This window comes from Galeopterus variegatus, unplaced genomic scaffold (assembly GCF_000696425.1).
Source record: "Galeopterus variegatus unplaced genomic scaffold, G_variegatus-3.0.2 Scaffold689, whole genome shotgun sequence".
In the NCBI taxonomy this organism is placed as follows: Eukaryota; Metazoa; Chordata; class Mammalia; order Dermoptera; family Cynocephalidae; genus Galeopterus; species Galeopterus variegatus.
This window is the reverse complement of record NW_007726800.1, coordinates 267,007-286,090: the sequence shown is the minus strand read 5'-3', so window position 1 is coordinate 286,090 and position 19,084 is coordinate 267,007. Positions and strand designations below refer to the sequence as shown.

Here is a 19,084-nt window from a genome sequence, read left to right as displayed (position 1 = left end):
GATATTTTTTAGATGAGATTAACATTCAAATTAGTAGACTCAGAGGAAAACGGATTACCCTTCATAATGTGGGTGGGCCTTAGCCAGTCAGCTAAAGGCCTTAAGAGAAAGACTGACCTCCCCTGGGAGAGAGAATTCTGCCTCTAGGCTGCCTTCAGACTTGAGCTGCAAAGCCGACTCTTCCCTGGGTCTCCAACCTGCAGGCCTGCCCTGCAGATTTTGGACTTTCCAGCCTCCACAATTAGGTGAGCCAATCCTTAAAACAGAACCCTACCTATCTATCTGTCTATCTATGTGTCTAGCTTTCTGTCTATCTATCCCCATCTTATTGGTTCTGTTTCCCGGAGAACCCTGCCTGTTACAGGAGCTGTCCTGACCCAGCCTAAGACCTCATGGAATATATCACTCTGCCTCACATCTTAACTGAATGCATTGTTTTGGAGGGAAGTGGGCTCTATCAGCATGGTGGCCCGAGAATATGCCCACAGACCCCCAGCTATGGAATGCAACTGACCAAGGGCCGCAGTCACTGAGCTTCTGAGGCCTGTCATCCTATATGTACCAAGACCAGGATCCCAGAAGCTGCTGTCAGCTGGTGGCTGAGCACAGCAGGGAAACCAAGGCAGCCTTGCTCCTGGGAGACAGAGGGCGCCTCTGGGGCCGGTGTTGGCCTAAGGACCCCCAGGGCCTTGATGAACCTTCCTCAGAGCACACAGCAGCCCAGGATGCTTCTGTCCAACCTTCTGTTCTCTTCCTCTCCACTTGGGGTTGGACTGCCCACGTTTGTTTACAGAGATACTCCAATAAAGTCTCCACCCACTTAATTCACTTGATCTGCTTCTTGGAGGACCTGGACTAGCATAATCAGTGAGCCAGGCACATAGAAATCTGTGCTCCTGTGGCGCTGCACTGAGCCTTCATGCACAGAGGGAAATGAGCTGGACAAACAAGCATTTGCAACAAGGCAGCCCTCACCCGGTCCTCTCAACAGCCCTTTGGGACAGGCCCCAGTATTACAGCATGGTGGGAATGATCTTCCCCCAGGCCCAGGACCTCTCCGTGTGACCCCAAGGTCTTGGCTGAGTCCAAGACGCTCACAGCTGCTCTAGGGGGTGGATTCCTTCATCGTCTTTCTTGACAAGGACCTAGCATGATGTTTGTTGATGGACTGCTACTGGCCACACGATCGCCACAGCTGACACTGCTACAAGTACAGTGTTCGGACATTGCAAGGCACTCTCACATCCACGATCTGATCTAATCATCCTGCTGGCCCTGCAGACGAGCCCTTGTGTCATTCCCATTTCACGGGTGAGAACACTGAGTCTTTGGCATGATGGGCAGTGTGTCTAGGGTCACACGCTGCCATGTGGGAAGGAAGAGGCTGCAACCCAGCTCGTCTTGTCACCAGGTCACCCCACTACAAATCCCTAGGAAAATGCCCAAGAAAAGCTGCAAGCTGTCTGCTTTTTATGAACTGTTCCTTCTTTTTGGAGCTGTGCTTGCTTACAGGGAACTAAGGCCGATGCCAGTAACCACTGAGGAAATGTTTAGCTTTTGTAAGTAGAACGCTGAACAGCAGAATCAGTAGAAGCTGAAGAGTCCCGATGATAACCACCTGATCACCCTTGACCTTCTTAGTTCATTATACCTCACTGTCATACGTTATCACACTAAAACCCCTGCCCTTGGAGGAGACATGTACCTCGCTAGGCACATTTTGAGCCAGGTGCAAAGACCCCCAGCCACTGAGCATGCTCCATTTGCTTCCAAGAAGTCCCCACCCCTTTTCCAAGAACCCGAGACCCTCCTACCCCTCTACCCCTATAAAAGTCTTAAACCTTCCTCGATTCAGGGAGAGGTGTCCTTGGAGCACAAGCTCATCCTTCTCCATTCTTTGATCAAAGAATAAAGTTCCTGCTGTGCTTTTCCAAACCTGGTGTCATTATATTGACAAAAGCGACTCCGGGTAGGGAAGCCCCTACTGAGGGCCGGGCTCTAGCCTCAGGTTCCAGCGGGGACAGGGATCTCGACCCAGCTTGCTACCAGGGAAGCAGCAGCCAGCGTAAGCTCTGTCGGGCTAACTCCTTGACCTTGCTGGAACAGTCCTCTTCTCATCAGGCCCCTGAGGCTGGGACCAGTAACAGTCTGACTCTCAGTCAACTCTGAGCCACACAGCATGGCACACAGTGGGCCTTCTAGAGAGCCAGGGTGTCTCAACATTCCAACAGTGACATCACAAAGGGGGCAAGAAAAGCATGTAAACTTTAGTGGCTGAGAAAAACATTTTGATAAACGCTTGGAATAAAAGGCGTCTGCTGGATGTCTGCATGTCGGAAGGGGAGGGAAGCTGCTTGACCCACTAGAAGGAGAAGAGATTGGGGCTCAAAGAGCAGAGGAGACGGTGGAGGGGTAATGAGCAGAGATGGGAGGGGAGGGGAAGGGAAGGAGGAGGTCGGTGAGAAGTGGGATGTCGTGGACCTTTCGGAGCAACCTTTGCACCCTGAAATCTTCCACACGGCCTCTAAACACTCCTGTGATTTGGTGTGCCTGATTGCTGTTGTTTTTGAAGGAACCAAAGCAGGTGCTGAATTCAAGCTGGGGTTACCATGATGGGAGACAAGGTGGTATGCAAGAGACCCAGCACCCAAGAAGCAGAGGAAGCTCAAAACACTGGAATGCTCAGGATTGCAGGGAAATCTGGAAGAGGGCTTTGAATATCCCCATGCTTTGGAACTGGGGGCCAGCAATTCCCCCCAGGTCTCAGGGGCATAGAGACCCTCAGCAAACTCACGGGTTGCTCAAGGATGGCACCAACCACAGGCATGACATAGAAAACATCCTCTGCTTTGGTGGAACCCTCGACAATCCTCTAAATTCTCTAAAGTGCATCTGGTTGTTACCTCTCAATTGCTTGCTCTTTGGAATGAAGAAATGCAGGGGAAATTTCAAGGCATGTCTTTGTTGCTTGAGAGTGTGGGGCTTTTGCAGGGTGGCTTGTGAGCTGTGTTTTCCTGCCCGCTTCTGGCCCTTGGGTGATCTGTAGGAAGGCGCCCACCACCCTGGACTGCTGTTCTTTGCTGAGTACCCTGTTCCACCAGTTGTCTCTCTAGCCAGGGAAAAGAGAGCCCTGGGATGGAGACAGTCCAGGGGAAAATGGGAGCTTCTCAGAGGTCACTCATCTTGGTTCACACCTTAAAAATGAGAGCAGAACAACAATGGGGGAGGACCTTCGTCTTCCAAGAGCAGGTGACTGTCAGTAGTGGCAGAAGACCTCTGATGTGCTGTGTCCCTGCCTCCCTCTTCCAAACCCCCTCAGCCAGGTTTAGGAGGTGGCACCATCTTTCTAACTGACAAGGGGGAGCCACAGGGCATTAAACTGCCCCTGTTCTTTCTTCAGTCATCTCCAGGTGGGCACAGGTGGGACAAAGGACTCCAGGAAAGGCCTCCACAGACAGCAGGGCCTAGAAGGAGCTGATCACCCATGACTTCCTTTCTGGGTGCTTTCCTTGGCTTTTGGTGGGTGCATTAGTTGGGCAAGAGGCTGGGGAGAGGACAAGGCAGGAGTTTACCTCTGCCGTCCCTCCCTTACCAACCGCCTGCAAGGCACCGAGCATAGCTCTCTCCCAAATCATGACCTCTGTTTACGCCTGCCTTTCCCCATCCTGTCCTACTTGTATCTATTATGGCTACCCTTTTTTTTTTTTTTGGATCACACAAATTTATTTTGTCCTCTTTGTTCTCCTAAGTGGAGCCAGAGGGGTTGAGGGGCCTAATCCTAGGCCAGGAGAGACAGAGCCGGAGGAATTGCCTTCTTCCAACAATCCCCAGCCTGGCAGCTTTGCAGAATCGGAACACCTTGGCTCATTCTCAGCTGCCTTCTTTTTGCTCCAGAGTCTCCACTATCTGACAACCTGACTTGCCACTGTTTTCCTTTCCTGGTGTCCCTCTGTGCGGGAGGAGAGTGGCAGAAAAGTCACCCTTGGGTTCCAGTCATTTTTCTGAGACTTCTTGGCCATGAGATCAGGGCAGGGGTTACTAAGTAGAGTCCCCCGTGGGCTTCTGGGGGAGAGAGGGCTCAAGTCCCACTCCTGCCACCAAGCAGTGGGCAAAATTTTGCATATATGGGCAGTGTATTGAAGAAAGGTCTCTAGTTCCCATCATACTTTCCATGGTCTCTATAAACCTGTAAGACCAAAATCACAGCCTCGGGCATGTGACTTCACCCCCATGAGCCTCAGTTTCTTCATCTGCAAAATGAAGGTAACGTCAATGTTCTCTGACTTCACTTTATAGAAATGTTGTAAATGAAAAATGGATCTGAACCATAAACTGCTAGACAAATACAGGCAATTATTACTATTTCATTATGTCATTTGTTAATTCAGAAAATATTTATGTAGTTTGAATTTTAAAACATGCTGTATAAATTGCATATATAACTTTCCATTTTTTTTTTCCTGGATGTGGATATTTCTGAAATTTAGGTGAGAGGACAAGATATGGACAAGAAAATAGTCCTCACTAATGATTATAGGAGATAATACTCGTACTGTGAACCTCATATACAGTATTGAGTTTGACCTCGCTACAGCCCCATTAGGGAGGTGTGTGTCATTTCCCTTCTGCAGACAAGGGCTCCCAGGCTCAGAAAGGTTAAAGGAATTGCTCAAGTTCAGGTGGCAGAGCTGGGATGCGAAGGCAGCGCTGGTTCCTGCGACCTCTCCTGCTTTGCCACAGTCACATCAATTGCGTCTCATTTTGTAAAACTGAAAGAAAGGTAATGTGATTATACCTTCTACACTGTCCATCTCTGGGCAAAATGATTTTGCCGTCTCAGGGCTCTGTAGAAATGCATCTGATTCTGAAAGATGTGCTGTGAATCTGATCCAGCACTCCACGTCTAAGGCATTTAAGGAAAGCTACCTACGATGACTCCCAAGCCCTGTCATGAACCTCGGTTTCCTCTCCTGTGAAATGGGTATACTTCTGCCCCCTTACAGGGCTGCTGGGAACGTCTGGTGAGTCTCTGTGCAGAAGCACTCGGTCCAGCGTCTGGTGTGACATTGGTGGTCATTCTGTCTGCCTCTTTTCCTTTCCTTGCACATCAATGTTAGGATAGGAGCAGTCAATAAACAAAGAAGCAGGGAAGGAGGACACACACCTACTCCACTGAGAAATCTGAGTTCGCTTCGTCTCTGGTTGGGAGCCACCAGAGTGGTGGCAAAGGAGAGACACTACTCAGAATTGAGGGCACCTGGGTCTTAGCCTGTCTGTCCTGGCTTTTCCAGACTCCCTGGGCGACTCCCTGAGTAACCCCATGTCCCCTCTCTGCCCCCTGTGGCAGAGCTGTTGGGAAGATGAAACAACATGGTGTCTTGTGGCAGGTGCCCAGCACAGTGCCCGCAGACAAGGATGATGATGACGCCCCTCCCCACACCCACCGGCCCAGGCCCAGCGCACCTTGCAACGCTGGCCTGTGAAGGCATCGTGTGACAGAAAGGCTCTACCTTTTACAGCTCCCACTTCATCGTGTTTCTCAAAGAGCAGGTAGCGTGGGCTCTCGGGGAGAAAGGGCAGGCTCACCAGCTGGACAATAGCAGGGACGACAATCACTCCAAAGAGGTATGGCCAGGTACTCTCCTGTAGAGAGAAGAAGATGCTACTGAATGCGTTCAGTCATTCTACTGGAGACTGGACCACTGGACCCAGCAGCTCTGATTCTCTGCAGGAGGTCTCCATGCCCAGCATGATCCTCAAGAAAAAAGGCTGAAAGGAGGGAACTGACCCAGGTAGGCACTGCTATGGGTCAGATGTGTCCCTCAAAAGTTCATGTGTTGGAAGCTTGATCTCCACTGTAACCGTGTTAAGAGGGTGGGAAATCCAATGATGACATTTGAAAGGTGGGGCCTCTGAGAGGTGATTTGCTTCTGAAGGTTATGCCCTCATGAATTGATTAACCCATTCGTGAACTAATGTATTAACAGGTGATCATGGGTGTGGACTAGCTGCTTTATAAAGAAAGCACATGAACGTGCTCTCTTTGCTCAGCCTGTTCTTGCCATGTGACGTCCTGTGTTGCTGTGGAGAGCCCCCACCGAGAAGAAGACCCTCACCAGATGCGCCCCCTGGACTGTGGATTTCCCAGGCTCCAAAACTGTAAGAAATAAATTTTACTTCTTTATAAACTACCCAGTTTCAGGTATTGTGTTATAAGCAATAGGCACCAGCCCTGTGTACGTGGCATTCTCCATGCCTGAGTCCGTGGGTCTTCAGAGCTATGAGATAGTGCCCTGTGGGTAGCTCTGGAAAGCAGGATGTTCAGGATTGTCGAGGAACCAGGCCGGGCTGGCTCCACCATCCCTGGGCATCCTGGCAAGCCTACAGGCTGGAGCTGTGCCAGCACCATGAAAGTAAGGGTGGTAGGACTAGGGGCACACGTTGCCCATCAGGTAGGAGGAAGACTTTTCCCATTCCAGCTGCCTGGGAAGGGCAAATAGGTCCCTACAACACACACTATTCGAGGCATTTTGACTCCTCCAAGCAGTAACATTCACCCACGATACAGCTTCAGAGCTGCAGAGAGCCACGTTACTGTGCCGATCAAGGCAGCGTTCCTCCTGACCTGCTTTTTTCTGACCTGGGTTTACAAATAAGCTCTCACTGTGCTGCTGGACGAAGAGAATGTCAATCTTGAGGTGGTTCTGATGGGGAGAAGGATGAAAAGCCAAGTGTTCAACGCCAAATCCTTGACATATTTTACTTTCTATGAAAGTGAAAGGAGACAGCCAAGGAGAAAATAAGACATATTCACGTTGGAATGAGCAGGACTTGAGCCATGTTGGTACCTACAACCACATGGGCTGTAGGCAAATTTTTAAAAAACACGTTTTTCTTTTCCTTGGCATGCATTTCTCTGAGTTCCTTCTCTTTCCATGGTCATTTGATATTTTGAACCTTGGTTATGGAGCAAGATGACATTATTTACATGAATGTCAAGTTGTTTTCCGGACAGCCTGGAGCTACAAATTTGCATGTACTGTCCAAGGGAAACCGAGGAAGACATTGATAAAGCTGTGCTGATTCCACCCTCCAGCAGGACCCTGAGATAACAGGGACAGAAGCAGAAACCAGACGGAGTCTTGCGGAGACTGCACCTGGCCCCTTGCACGGCCCCTCCCTCCTGCTTTTCACTGCCCACGTTCCATTCCCTCAGCTCCTCTTTAACCCCCCAAAACCCTAAAGTGAGGAGACAGTTCTAGTCTGTCTCCGATGTCTGATAATAAACTTCCTGCCTTGAGCCACCATTGGGAACTGACGAGTCTTTTGCTTCTGAGCAGAGAGTAGTGGGACCTGGATGCCAGTAACATTCAGACTTGAAAAGATTTCACACCATGGGCAAAGGCTTCTTTGGTGTCAAGTGGGGGAATCCTACAGGGATGTGTCCACAGAATGCTCAACCCTGAATCAAGGTAGAACTGTCAACTCTGGCCACAACCTCAGCCAGTGGCCTCCCCATCTCTCTTATGTTGTTGTCTGGGAGACAGAATTCCCCTCTGTCATTCCTCACCATGGTCCTGGATGACAGAGACCCTGTGTAGAGTCCAGAATCCCACAAGGGCAGGGCAGCAGGGACCCCTAAAGCGCAAAGCAGTGGGGGAGTGGCTTGCCAAGAGCACGTGGCCAGTGGCTGGTCTAGGCCTGATCTCCAAGGTACCTTCAATTCTACTCCCCTTTCTGTACCTAGTAACAATTTTTGTTCACAAACTCCTCTGGTCCCACCCACCAGCACAGTTCTCCCATCACCCTTTGAGGAACTGGCAAGGTCAATGCTAGCTTTTCAGACTGCAGGGGGAGCTCCAGCTAAAAGACCACGAGCTGAGACAGAAAGCAGATGATAGGTTGCAGGGGTTGGAGGGAATGGGGGGCGATGACTGCTTCTGGGTATGGGGATCCACTTTAAGGTGATGAAATATTCTGGAATTGGATAAGGGTGATAGCTGCACAATTTTGTGCATATAGTAAAAACTGCTGAGCTATTTTCTTTAAAAGGATGAATTTTATGGTATGTGAATTATATCTCAATTTTTAAAAAATGGGGAAAGAAAGGTCCAACATACAAATAAGTGCAATTTCCACTTCACTTGTGTGTGTGTGTGTGTTGTTGTTTATTTTGCTTTCTCTCAAAGTTTAAATGCTGCCTCAGTAAGACAAAAACAGAAGCTGGACAAAAAAGGGAACCAACCCAGTGAAGCTCCTGCCATGTGCCAGGCACTTGAGCACTTCCCATCACTTCTGCCTTCAACCTCCCAACAGCCTGGGATGCGGTGAGGGAAACACCTGTGCTGAGGTCCCCCAGCCAGCAGTTGCACAGGTGGGAGCCAAGCCCACTTCTCCCATGGCATCATAGCAGAGGGGCATGTCCTGGGATGATGTCCTTGGAACTGCCACTGGTGGGAGGAGGGGAGGAGCTGGAAGGGCACCCTGGAGTGGGAGCAGCATGTACAGACACAGAGGCATGATCCACCCAGGCTTACTGGGGAAGAACAGGTGTGGGGAATGTAAGGTCAGGGGATGAGGAGATATGGGAGCTGAGGCTGTTGTCTTGGGTAGGGGCCAGCTCACAGGGACTTTGCTGTCATTCCATGGCACTTAGATTTGGCTCGAGGACAACTAGGAGCCTTTGAAGGGTCTATCTGTGTCACTGAGACAGACACTCTATTTCCTTGAATCTACAACTTAGAGGAATTTCATCGTGAATCGTATGGTCAGTAGGCACATTTAACATTGCAGGGCTGTTCCTCCTGAGAAGCTTTTATCAAGTCTGTGCTACGGCCCTCAATCCATGGAGTCTTAAATAGTAGGACATGTGGAAACTTTCCTACGGGGGTCACTTTGGTGACCTTGGTCTGCTTTCTACCTCTAGAGAAAAAGTAGTTGCTGCTAACCCCGGGATGTGTGGGGGGGGTGACCCCCACCTTGGGACACTGACAGTTCTGGACTGGGGCAAGAGAATGGCAGTGACCACTCCGTGCACATCCCAGGACTGCACAGAGGAGAAGGTCGGGGAGCATCTGGAGCAGAGCTCGGGCAAAAGTTGACACAGGAGGGATGGAGTTTAGCCAACAGCAGGATTCACAACTCGGCTTTTTCCAGTGAGTGTTCAGAGATTTCCTGTACATGTTGGCTGACCGCAGGGACAGCGGTTGCAGATGAGAGGAATTGTTCCCTTATCTGCTGCTGAGGAAAGTGTGAGTGGTGTGTGGGTGGGCGAGTGTTTTAAGTGGAGCATTTCTGCCCATATTATACTGTGTGGCCCACCCAAATAATACTAAAGTAGCCATGATGACCTGCACACATGAAACGCCACATCCAGTGCTTCGCAGAAGTATTTCTCAGAATGAGTTCACACATCTCCTCTCCCGACAGTGGGAAAGATGTGATCGCCATCAGCACTTGCTGAGAAGTGGCTGGCAGCCTGGGCAGGGTGGTGTAATGAGTAGTGCAGGGCACGGCTCCCAAGCATGCTGTCTGGATTTGAATGCTACCTCCATCCCCCACTCACTGCAGACATGGGCAAGGTCCCTAAATGCCCATGCCTCAGTCTTCTCATCTGTAAAATGGGGATAATGATAATGCCTGGTCATGGGCTGTTGGGAGGATAAAATGAGCTAATAGATGCATCAAGTAGTGAGCACAGGGCCGCAAACACTATAAGTTCAACAGGAAAGAGCAATGTTTATATGAAGCACCTTACACGGATTATCTCCTCTAATCCTCACTGCAGCTCTCTGACACAGCCTGTTATTATCTCCACTGGACAGAAAGATTAGCGGCAGCACAGAGTGATAAAATGGCTCACTGAGGCATAACTGAACACCAGGCTTTGGATCCCAGAACTTGAATCCTAACCCCACAAGGCCTTCCAAGATGTGACTCAGTGACCAGGAACGAGCTCCAAGGCCACCAGACCTGGAGGCGAGGCCAGGAGAGCTGGGACTGAGCTTTTCTCATCTGCTTATGGCCAAAGAATACTCACTGGCCCTTCCCAGTGCTCCTGGGCACTTGGTCCCAACACAAGCCAAGGACTCAGCACTTTACATTACAGATGAGACTGTGCTCTGCCTGAGGACAGAACCACACTCGGCACATAGTAGCTTTTCAATAAATGTGTTGGAGGAATAACTGAGTGTGGGAAAGGGATTTCTTATACATTGATCACATTCACAAAGCCTCTTCCCATTACAGAGGGTAGCCTCTTTTTCAGGAACCGTTCAAAAAAGAAAACCACGTGTTACTTGCCTAACGCAGGGCCACAAGGTGCCACTGAACGTCAAGCTCAGATGAGTCTTTGTGGCTCCAGTTGGAGCCTGATGTGTTTGGGAAAGCACAGGAGATCTCATCTCTCTGAACTCGGGTCAGAATTTTTACACCTGTTATTTTACTCAGGAGGACAGAAATGGATAGTTTTATTGGCTGAGATGAATTTTAACTCCCTATCAGGTAAGGTGAATGTGTCTTGCAAAAACTATTATCTTGATCTTTAATCTGCAAGTTTTCCATTTTATAAATACATGTCTAGATCTTATTTACCCCAAGCTATAGACTTCAGTCCCTTCCATAAATAATATTCTTCTGGACTGTAATGAGGCAGCAAAAAAAAGTTTAAGTAGAGTTGGAATCGCTGGTCTTACCCCAAACTGAGTTGTTATTAAAGGACATCACAATGTGCTAGCGGCCCCCCAGGTAAGTGACACTACGGGTGCAACACTGGCCAGGCCACCCATGCCACTGACAGGACAAGAGCTCAGCCTCAGTGCTGCAGGACACCAGAAAGGGAGGAACGAGACCTGCCTTACAAGGCTATGTGGGGGGTTAAATGGGATGCTTTTCTTTATCTTTCTTCATATTTAGGATTTTATTCTATTGATGGTTGATGTTACGGAGTGATTTCCAGGTGCCGAGTTCCATGCTAGGTGCTTCACAAATGAAACTTCAGGTAAAATAAACAGTCCATGATGTCATCAAAATACAGCTTGATCTCTGTCTGCTACGCTCCTTTCAAATTTTATCCTTGAGGGTACTCTTCCCCTGGTCTCCTCCAGGGGCTCAGGTCTTTTCTGCTTAGTTGTACGGACTTAGTGGTGTTCTATCCTAGAGTCACAGTTTCAATTTAGATGTCAGAATGGCCAGTCCAAAATAACATCAAAATCAACCCAATTGAAAGGATCGAATGACAACTCTTCCATCCCTTCTCCCGGCCCCCTCCCTCCAAGCCTGCTTCTGGTGAGTGGGGAGCCTGCAGTGGGAAGAGCTGGGGGCGGGAAGGTAGGCTGTTGGAGGCCCCATTTCTCTTCCTCTCCTTCCCAGCCCCCCTCCCCCACTCACTAGCCAGTGTCTGCCCCTGCAGGGTCCAAGACTGGTGAGGAGCTAGGTCGGGTCCCTGGGGCTGACAGACATTTAAAGCTGATATTCTTTCCTCGTGGATCCTTCCCAGGGGCTAACAAGAGTCCCAACCCCAGGACCAGTGACCTCTTCTGCAGTTCCCCTAACCTGGGGGTTTGCATCTCTTTCTCTCTCTCCTCTGCAGCCCTGAAGGATCCAGGGTCAAGGCTACCCTATGCGTGTATGGAAGTTGCCCTCAGGTCTCAGCTCCCTGCCTAGGGTGAGATAGGATGAGATCCAGCCCATTCTGATCTCTGAACTGGCTGCCCATGAGGTTGGTGTATTAATTATGTCTTATATTTTGACATTTTGAGGCCTTACTGACCCTGGAGAGACTGCCCTTCCCAGAACTAGCTAATTCCTAGAGATAGTGGACCACTTGCCTGACAGCACACCTTACACATGCAAACCAACCAATCCAGAGCCTGTCCTCCAGCCATCTCCTTCATCTACTCTAGCACACTGAGCCAGTATTTCCCCTGCACTGAATTGCCCCAGGGCCAGGTTCCAGATGACTGGGGACAACCTCTATAGCCCAGAACCTGCCAACATTATTCAGATCATCCAATACTGGGCTTGCTCAACCTTGCCTGCCTTGCCTCGCCTGTTCCTTCCCATGGAAGCCCCAGCAGAGGCTCTGGCAGTGTTTCCCCCTTGCGCCCTCTGCCTCCTGACCAATGCTGGTGCCTCCACATGTGACCCTGAGTGGTGTGGTGTGCCCCCTTCTTTTGGGAACTGTGAGTAATAAACTCTTCTCTCAAAGGCAGTTGTAACTATGTCCATCATCTCACCATCCCTGATTAAATCTGATTCCAGGCACATTTCAGAACAGCTGGGTCACCCTCCCCCAGGCATGGTACCATGTAGGCTCTTGTTGCAGGTGACCTCTTATTTCTTTCTGAAACCTCCAACCCTTGCCTCCCATGACACACTCTCTCCTGTTCTCCTCCAGCTTCTCTGAACACTTCCCCAGGGTTTCAAGCCAAGCCCTCTCCTCTGTGCATCTCACCCACTTCCCGCAGTGCAGTGCTTGTTCAACTTGGTTGCACATTGGAATCATCTGGTGAGGTTTATAAACTACTGATACCCACTTCCCACACTCAGAATTGTGGGTTAATTGATCTGAGGGTGTGACTTCGATGCTGGGGGTGTTCAAGCTCTTAGGTGGTTCTAATGTGCCCCTACTTGACAGTCGCTGTCTTGGGCCTTGCCTCCACCTGCATCACCTGCAGTGGATGGAGGTGTGTGCCCCAGAACTGAGGGGCTTGTCCTAGAGCTGCTGGGAGCATTGTTGGCTGAGGACCACAGCAGGGTCCTTCTCCTGGAATTTCCCATGAAGGCTGTTTCCCCCACCAAGGTGACCCACCCCAGGAGCAAACTGCATTCAATGGCTGGCTGATGTGGGGCTGTGAAGGTCTGTCCCCCCACCTCACAGGTACAACTCTGATGGCCATCCCCATGGGCTCAGCTGAGGGCCCTGTTATACTGAGGGCTGCTCCCTTCCCTGTGCTGAGTCCTGCAGGTGTTGATCTGAGCTCATTCCCCAATCAACCTCCTGCCCCAAAATCTCCATCTCAGGGTCTCTTTCCTGGGGAACCTGACCTAAGACACATCTGTGAGCCCATGATTCCAAATCATGTCCAGCCCACATCTTTCACAAAGATTCTTTGCTTGGCCAAACTTTAGTCAGGCTCCTGAACTTTCTCCCAGACCATCTGTGCACTTCCTTGTAAAAGCCAGTTTTAGCAAAGACCCCCACTGAGTCAGTTTAGCCAGAACCCCCACATATAATCAGGTTCCTCATCCTCCACCATCCCCCAGGTGATGTCTGGTTACCTGGGTTGTCTTCAGCAGGAACCTGTTAGGTCAGTTTATTCAGAATCCCCTTTACCCATGATGTTTCCTCTTAGTAATTTTCCATCTGCTGATCCCCACCCTGCTCTTTGGCTATAAATTCCCACTTGCCCATGCAGTGTTCAAAGTTGAGCCTGATCTCTCCCTTCCATGCAAAATCACATTGCAGCATCCCTGTACCTATCTCGATAGTCCTGATAAAGTTGTCCATGCCTTGCTTTAACAAGTCATTGAATGATTTTTTTCTGTAACACCTCTAACTGAGGCTCCTACCTCCCATTTATTTCCAGGTACCTAGTGGACAGTTCCACTGGTGGAACTCATGGGCTGTGCATTGAAGATCCCCCGAAAACTCACTGAAGCTTGATCCCCATTGTAACAGTGTTAAGAGGGAACTCAGACTACATCCGTGTTGAAAGGTGGGGCCTTTAAGAAGTGATTGGATTGTGAGTACCGTACCCTGGTGAATGGATTACTCCATTCATGGAGTGATGAGTTGCCATAGGTGTGCACTGGTGGCTTTGTAAGGAGCACATGAGAGAGCTCTTGCCACCCTTGCCATGTGGTGCCCTGTGTCACCATGGGACCCTGTAGAGAGTTCCCACTCAGAAGGTACCAGATGTGCCCCTGGACCATGGACTTCACAACTTCCCCAACTGTGAGAAATAAATTTTGTTCATTCTTTGTTTATAAGTTACTCAGTTTCAGGTACTCTGTTGTAAGCAACAGAAACTAATACACAGTGCCTCTCTCATCCAGCCCACACATGCCGATTCCTTGATCACAGCTGGGGCTGCCACCACCTATCCAGCAACCCAACTGAGAAACCTCGGTGTCACCTGCATCCCTGCCTTTAACTCACTTGCCTTCCCACTACCATCCCATTTGCTGCCCACCCTGATGTAGTCCTGTTACTCGAACTCTTGCCTCCTTCCCATATGCCTCTCTCTCTTCCCCTTCTTCCTCACAAGCATTTGCCTTAGGGTAGGTTCTTACCCTGTTTTGCCTGGATTCTTGCAACAGCATCTCACCTACACCCAGATCCTTCTGCCATCCTCTCCGTCTCCCTCATAGCCTCAGAGCGAACCTTCTAGCTGGTGAGTTTGATATTACAAGTTATTTCTCTGTCTGAATCCTTTTAGCAGCTCCCCACTGCCTTCAGGATCAAGTCCAACTCTTGCAGCCTGGAATTTGAAGCCCTCTCTTATGACAATCCTGCCATTACTCTGGCTTTGCCTTTGGCTGGACACCGGCCCTTGGCACGTCTGCTCTTGTCATACCGTCCTATGAGTCTCCCCAGATCAAACATGCCTACTTCATGCTGCTGTGCCTTTGCACACGCTGTTTCCTGCCAGGAATGCCTGACCCTTTTCTATAGAACATCTATCGACTCGTCCTTTAAGTTGTAGCATTCCCTCCCATGGATGGCATCTCTACTTGGTACAAAATTCCACTAAAGCACATGTTACCCTGTGTAGCAACATGTTTCTTTAGGGGTGTGTCTCCCCCACTCCACAGATCCTCGAGGGCTGTCCCTTCCCTTGTTCCCTTATGTGTCTGCCCAGCACCCGGCACACAGCAGGTGTTCAGCAGATGCTTGCTGACTGAATGCATGTGAGGTAAGATGAGTGGGAGCATATATAAGCAATGCAGGAGCTGGAGACAGAGCACCCTGAAACTACAAACTCTTCTGCTCTTAAGGCATTTTTTTTAAATGCTAAAACTCCCCCATATGGTATCCTATTAAATGGTTGACATTTTATAGTATCATAAATAATATTCCCCCGTGAAGTATTTTTATAATTTCCAGTCTATAGAAGAGAAAATCAAGACCTGCAAGGTCAGGTAACTCATGCAAGGTTACCTGAGAAATCGGGGGGATGGAGTCTGGCTCTACCAGTCCTTGCATGGGACTTTTACCTTGGCATTCTTTCTCGGAAGCAAAACACCACCACATTGCCTTCCTGGTGGCAGCTGCTACCTGAATAGAGAATTTATATGCAGATTATATAAGGCTGAGCTAGTTCCATTGCTCTATAGAGAGTTCTACACAGCACTTATCAGAGATCCCTGAAGCTCAACTCCAATAGCTCACACTGTTACCAAAACACTGTGAGGACCACATCAAAGCAAGATGCAGGTGCAATTCCATGAGGGAGAAAGTGTGGAAGGCTGCATTCACCTTCAGGAATTTGCTTTGTAAAATCTTTGAATGTTCCTCTCTTCTCTAGAAGCTGGGTCTCAGAAGGCAACGGCACCAGTCAACAGGTGTTCATGGAACCGCTTTGACCTCTGCGTCCCCCTGACCACCTCCCAGGGAAGGGCCCTGCTGGCCACAGCTTTATGGGGCCCTGGGGTGAGGAGCATGTGGGTGGCTGTGTTTACACCAACTTACTGAAGCATGAAGGGTCAGTCTGTTACCTACATCACGCCTGACCCTGCAGAGTACAATCCAGGTACTAAGATGGCTCGGTTCATTGCAGCAAATGTGTTGTTCTAGAATCACTATTTTTCATAGTCTGATTCTATTTAAGCAACAACAACAGGGATCTCAAGAACATGGGCGTCTGTGATTCCCTCCATTTTCCTGTTAGAAATATAACGAAGTGACCTTCCCAGGGTACAGTACTCACCGCACAGAAGTGGCTGCAAGTACTGAATGCGAGAGAAGCACCCATGTGCTGACCCGCCCAGGGTCAGCTTTCAAGAAATGCCAGTTCCTGCCCCCGTTCCAACAACATCTGGCTGTCTTCTGCCTTGTTTGGTTTTCGAGCAACTTATTAAAGAGTAAAGTCAGAAGCGATTATTCCCATTTTTCAGATAAGAAAACTGAGGCTGGAGAGCTGGACAGGCCAGTAGAAAGTCCTGCAGCAAAATTACTCATGAAATCCAGTTTATCCTTTTCCTATTTTAGAGAGAGAAAGAGAGACAGAGATGTCTTTAAGAGGTTGTTGACCCTGTGAGACCTGCAGAGAAACTGCCCTGGCTGACCTACGGTAGCACGACATTGTCACACGTGTACAAATTTGCTAAGTTCTTCATACACAGTAACTCAGTTTCATCTTCACAACACCCCTGCCACTGTCCTCATTTTACAGCGGGGGAAACTGAGGCACCAAGAAGTTAAGCACTTCATTCACAGTCACACTTCTTATCAAGAGCAGAGCTGGGACCAAACTCAGGCCGTGTGGTAACCACTCTGTGCTCCTGACCTCTGTACTATGTCCTCTTGGTCCGACAGGTCACTGCTCGGCTGCCCTGTGCTAAGACAGACCCAATTTCCCCGACTATACATTTATAGAGACCTCCCTTCCTCTCTTCCCCAGGGAACTAGCTAATGCCACTCTTTTCTAAATAACTCTCCCTGGCGCTGAAGCGTGCTGTTTCTCCCTTTGCCAGCCTTCTGTTTTCTAGCCGAACCCTCCAGGCTTCTGGGTTTCACTGTTCAGACCCATTCACAGCATTGGATTTGTTGGCCACCTCATTCTTCCCTGATTGTGGATCATCTGCACTCAGACCAGCCTCCTCCAAATAAAATTAGAGAAAGGAAGACAAAGAAACGTGGTTTGTCCTAAGGCTTACAAAAGCACAAAGATGCACTCTATGGATTGGGCCTCCCTGTGAATGACTTCTGGGGATATGTTCTGGGAATGTGTAAGCTGTGAGGTTCGATTTTCAACAGCCAGAGACTAGCCCTGGTTATCAATGTGTTCTGTGACCCTGAATGTCAACCTGTGTCCTTCATAGCCCCACTCAGCTAGATCCCTGCCGCCCAAGGTCACAGAAAAGGCATGGACTTTGAAGTTAGGCCCGAGTTCAGATCTGGTTCTTCTACTCACTAGCTATGGGGCCTTGAACGAATTACTTATTCTTTCTTGAATTGCAGTTTCTCAGCTGGAAGAAGAAAGCAGCAGCAGGCACTTCTGCAGGTTGCTGCGAGGCTGATGGAGGCGGCATCTAGCATGGGCCTGGTCCGTGGCTGGAAGACAAAAGACGTTGGCTCTTTCCCCCCTTGCTGTGGTCCTGAGCCAACTTAAGTGGCCTATCCTAGCCCAAGAGTGAGTCTGGGTCAGATGTGCTGCGCCTGAGCCCGGTGACTGCGTTGTCTGGGCTGAGCACATGGAACGCACATCTCAGACCCAGGCAGGAGGTCTAGGGGCTGAAGACTGGGCAGACCCACTCTCAGGTGCCCACGCCGACCTCCCCCAGCCTTGCCTTTCCTCCTGTGTGCTCTTTCCCCACAGGGGTGATGGTCAGCACGTTCCAGCCCCATGGGCACCAGTGGACTCTGATGGGCAGAGGCACCATGGGTATAATCGTTTTTCATGAAGGGGCTATCCAGAGCCTCACCATGTTTCCTCACCATTGAAGTACTTTAAATGTCAGGAGGAGACTGAATCCAAAGAAAGCACAGAGATTTCAAACCAAAGACCATTTTGGGGTGCTACTTCTTGCCCCAGCCGCTCCTGGGCATCCCTCCTTCCAGACTGGGCACAGTCCATCTGAGCAGGTGCCTGGGGTGTGCACAGGGTGGGGGAGAGAAAGGGCTCTTGTAGCAGGTAAAGACTCCCAGCCAGCATGGGGTAGCCTGTGTCCAGGGGTCTGAGAAGGAGAGACTGCACCCTATCATGGAAAGAAACTACCAGAATAAAGCCCACACTTCTGCTCCTTCCCATTCCAGTGTTTTCACGCTCTCCTGTTTGCCAGCCTATTCTCAGGCTCTCTGAGACATGGCATTTGCCCTTCACTCTGCCCAGAAGACCTGTGACTTGCCGTTGCCTGCCTGGCAAACTCCTGCTTCTTCCTTTAAACCAGCTGAAATGTCACCTCCCCGGCAGGACTTTCCCTGACTTCTGCAGGGAGAGTTAAAAGGCCTCTCAGCACATGGCTCATTAAGCCCTTTTAATATGGCACTAGGTAAATATTTGCTTGTGCTTGCTTCGTGTGCTGGGGTACAGCTGTGCCAAGAAGCCGGTTAAGTGGCAGATCACCGGCCGTCAGCAGGTACATGTCAGAGCGTCTGCAGAGCTGGCTCTGGGGCCCCTGTGTGAGGGTCTCAGGCTGAAGATCTGGCTGCCCAGAGCCAGAGACCCTGAATCTCCTGGGGAAGGCAGTGGGTGTAAGGACACAGCACACAGCTCTGCACCCAGGCGCCTGCCTTGCCAGCCCAGCTCCAGTGGTCGAGTAACCTTGGGTAAGTTACTTAAGTTCTCTGTGCCTTGGTTTCCTCATCTGAAAAATGGGTAACAATGCCAAGTTTGTACTTATTCAAAGGGTTGTTGTGATTCAATGAGTCAATGTGAGTAAGGTGCTTAGAATGAGCCTGGCACAGAGCCAGCTGCACAAACGTTTGCTATCATCTCTATTAATATCATTAGTGCTACTCAGGTGTATCTCTGAGCAAGTCATTTCCCTCTGGCCTCAGTTTCCTCATTGTCCAAAGGGAAAATTGGGCTAGGTGAGCTCTATAAGTCCTTCTAGGTGTATCAATCTTCAAATAAACATTTTGAGTCATGCAGTGACATAATTTTTGAAATCACAGATTTTCTGGGTTTTTCCTTTTTTTTTTTTTTTTTTTTTCTTTTTGTCTTTATTTTTCGTGACCGGCAATGGGATCGCAACCCTCGGCGGTGCTCCCGCGCCTCGCTCAGCCAGTGAGCGGGAGCCGGTCTGTACGTGGGATCCGAACCCTCGGACGGGAGCGCTGCCGCGCTTCCCAAGCGGCGCACCATCCACTGCGCCCCCCGGCCGGCCCCCGGGGTTTTTCTTTTTTTTAAAAAAAAAG

At 49.7% G+C, this 19,084-nt stretch overlaps 1 protein-coding gene across 1 annotated transcript in view; it reads right to left on the bottom strand.

The window, feature by feature from the left end:
- Positions 1 to 19,084, bottom strand: part of SLC2A9 (solute carrier family 2 (facilitated glucose transporter), member 9) — a 201,002-nt gene that overhangs the window by 119,531 nt on the left and 62,387 nt on the right. Inside the window, exon 8 of the mRNA XM_008571485.1 lies at positions 5,511 to 5,643. Within this exon, the coding sequence (XP_008569707.1) occupies positions 5,511 to 5,643 (133 nt within the window). The remainder of the gene's footprint in view (positions 1 to 5,510; positions 5,644 to 19,084) is intronic.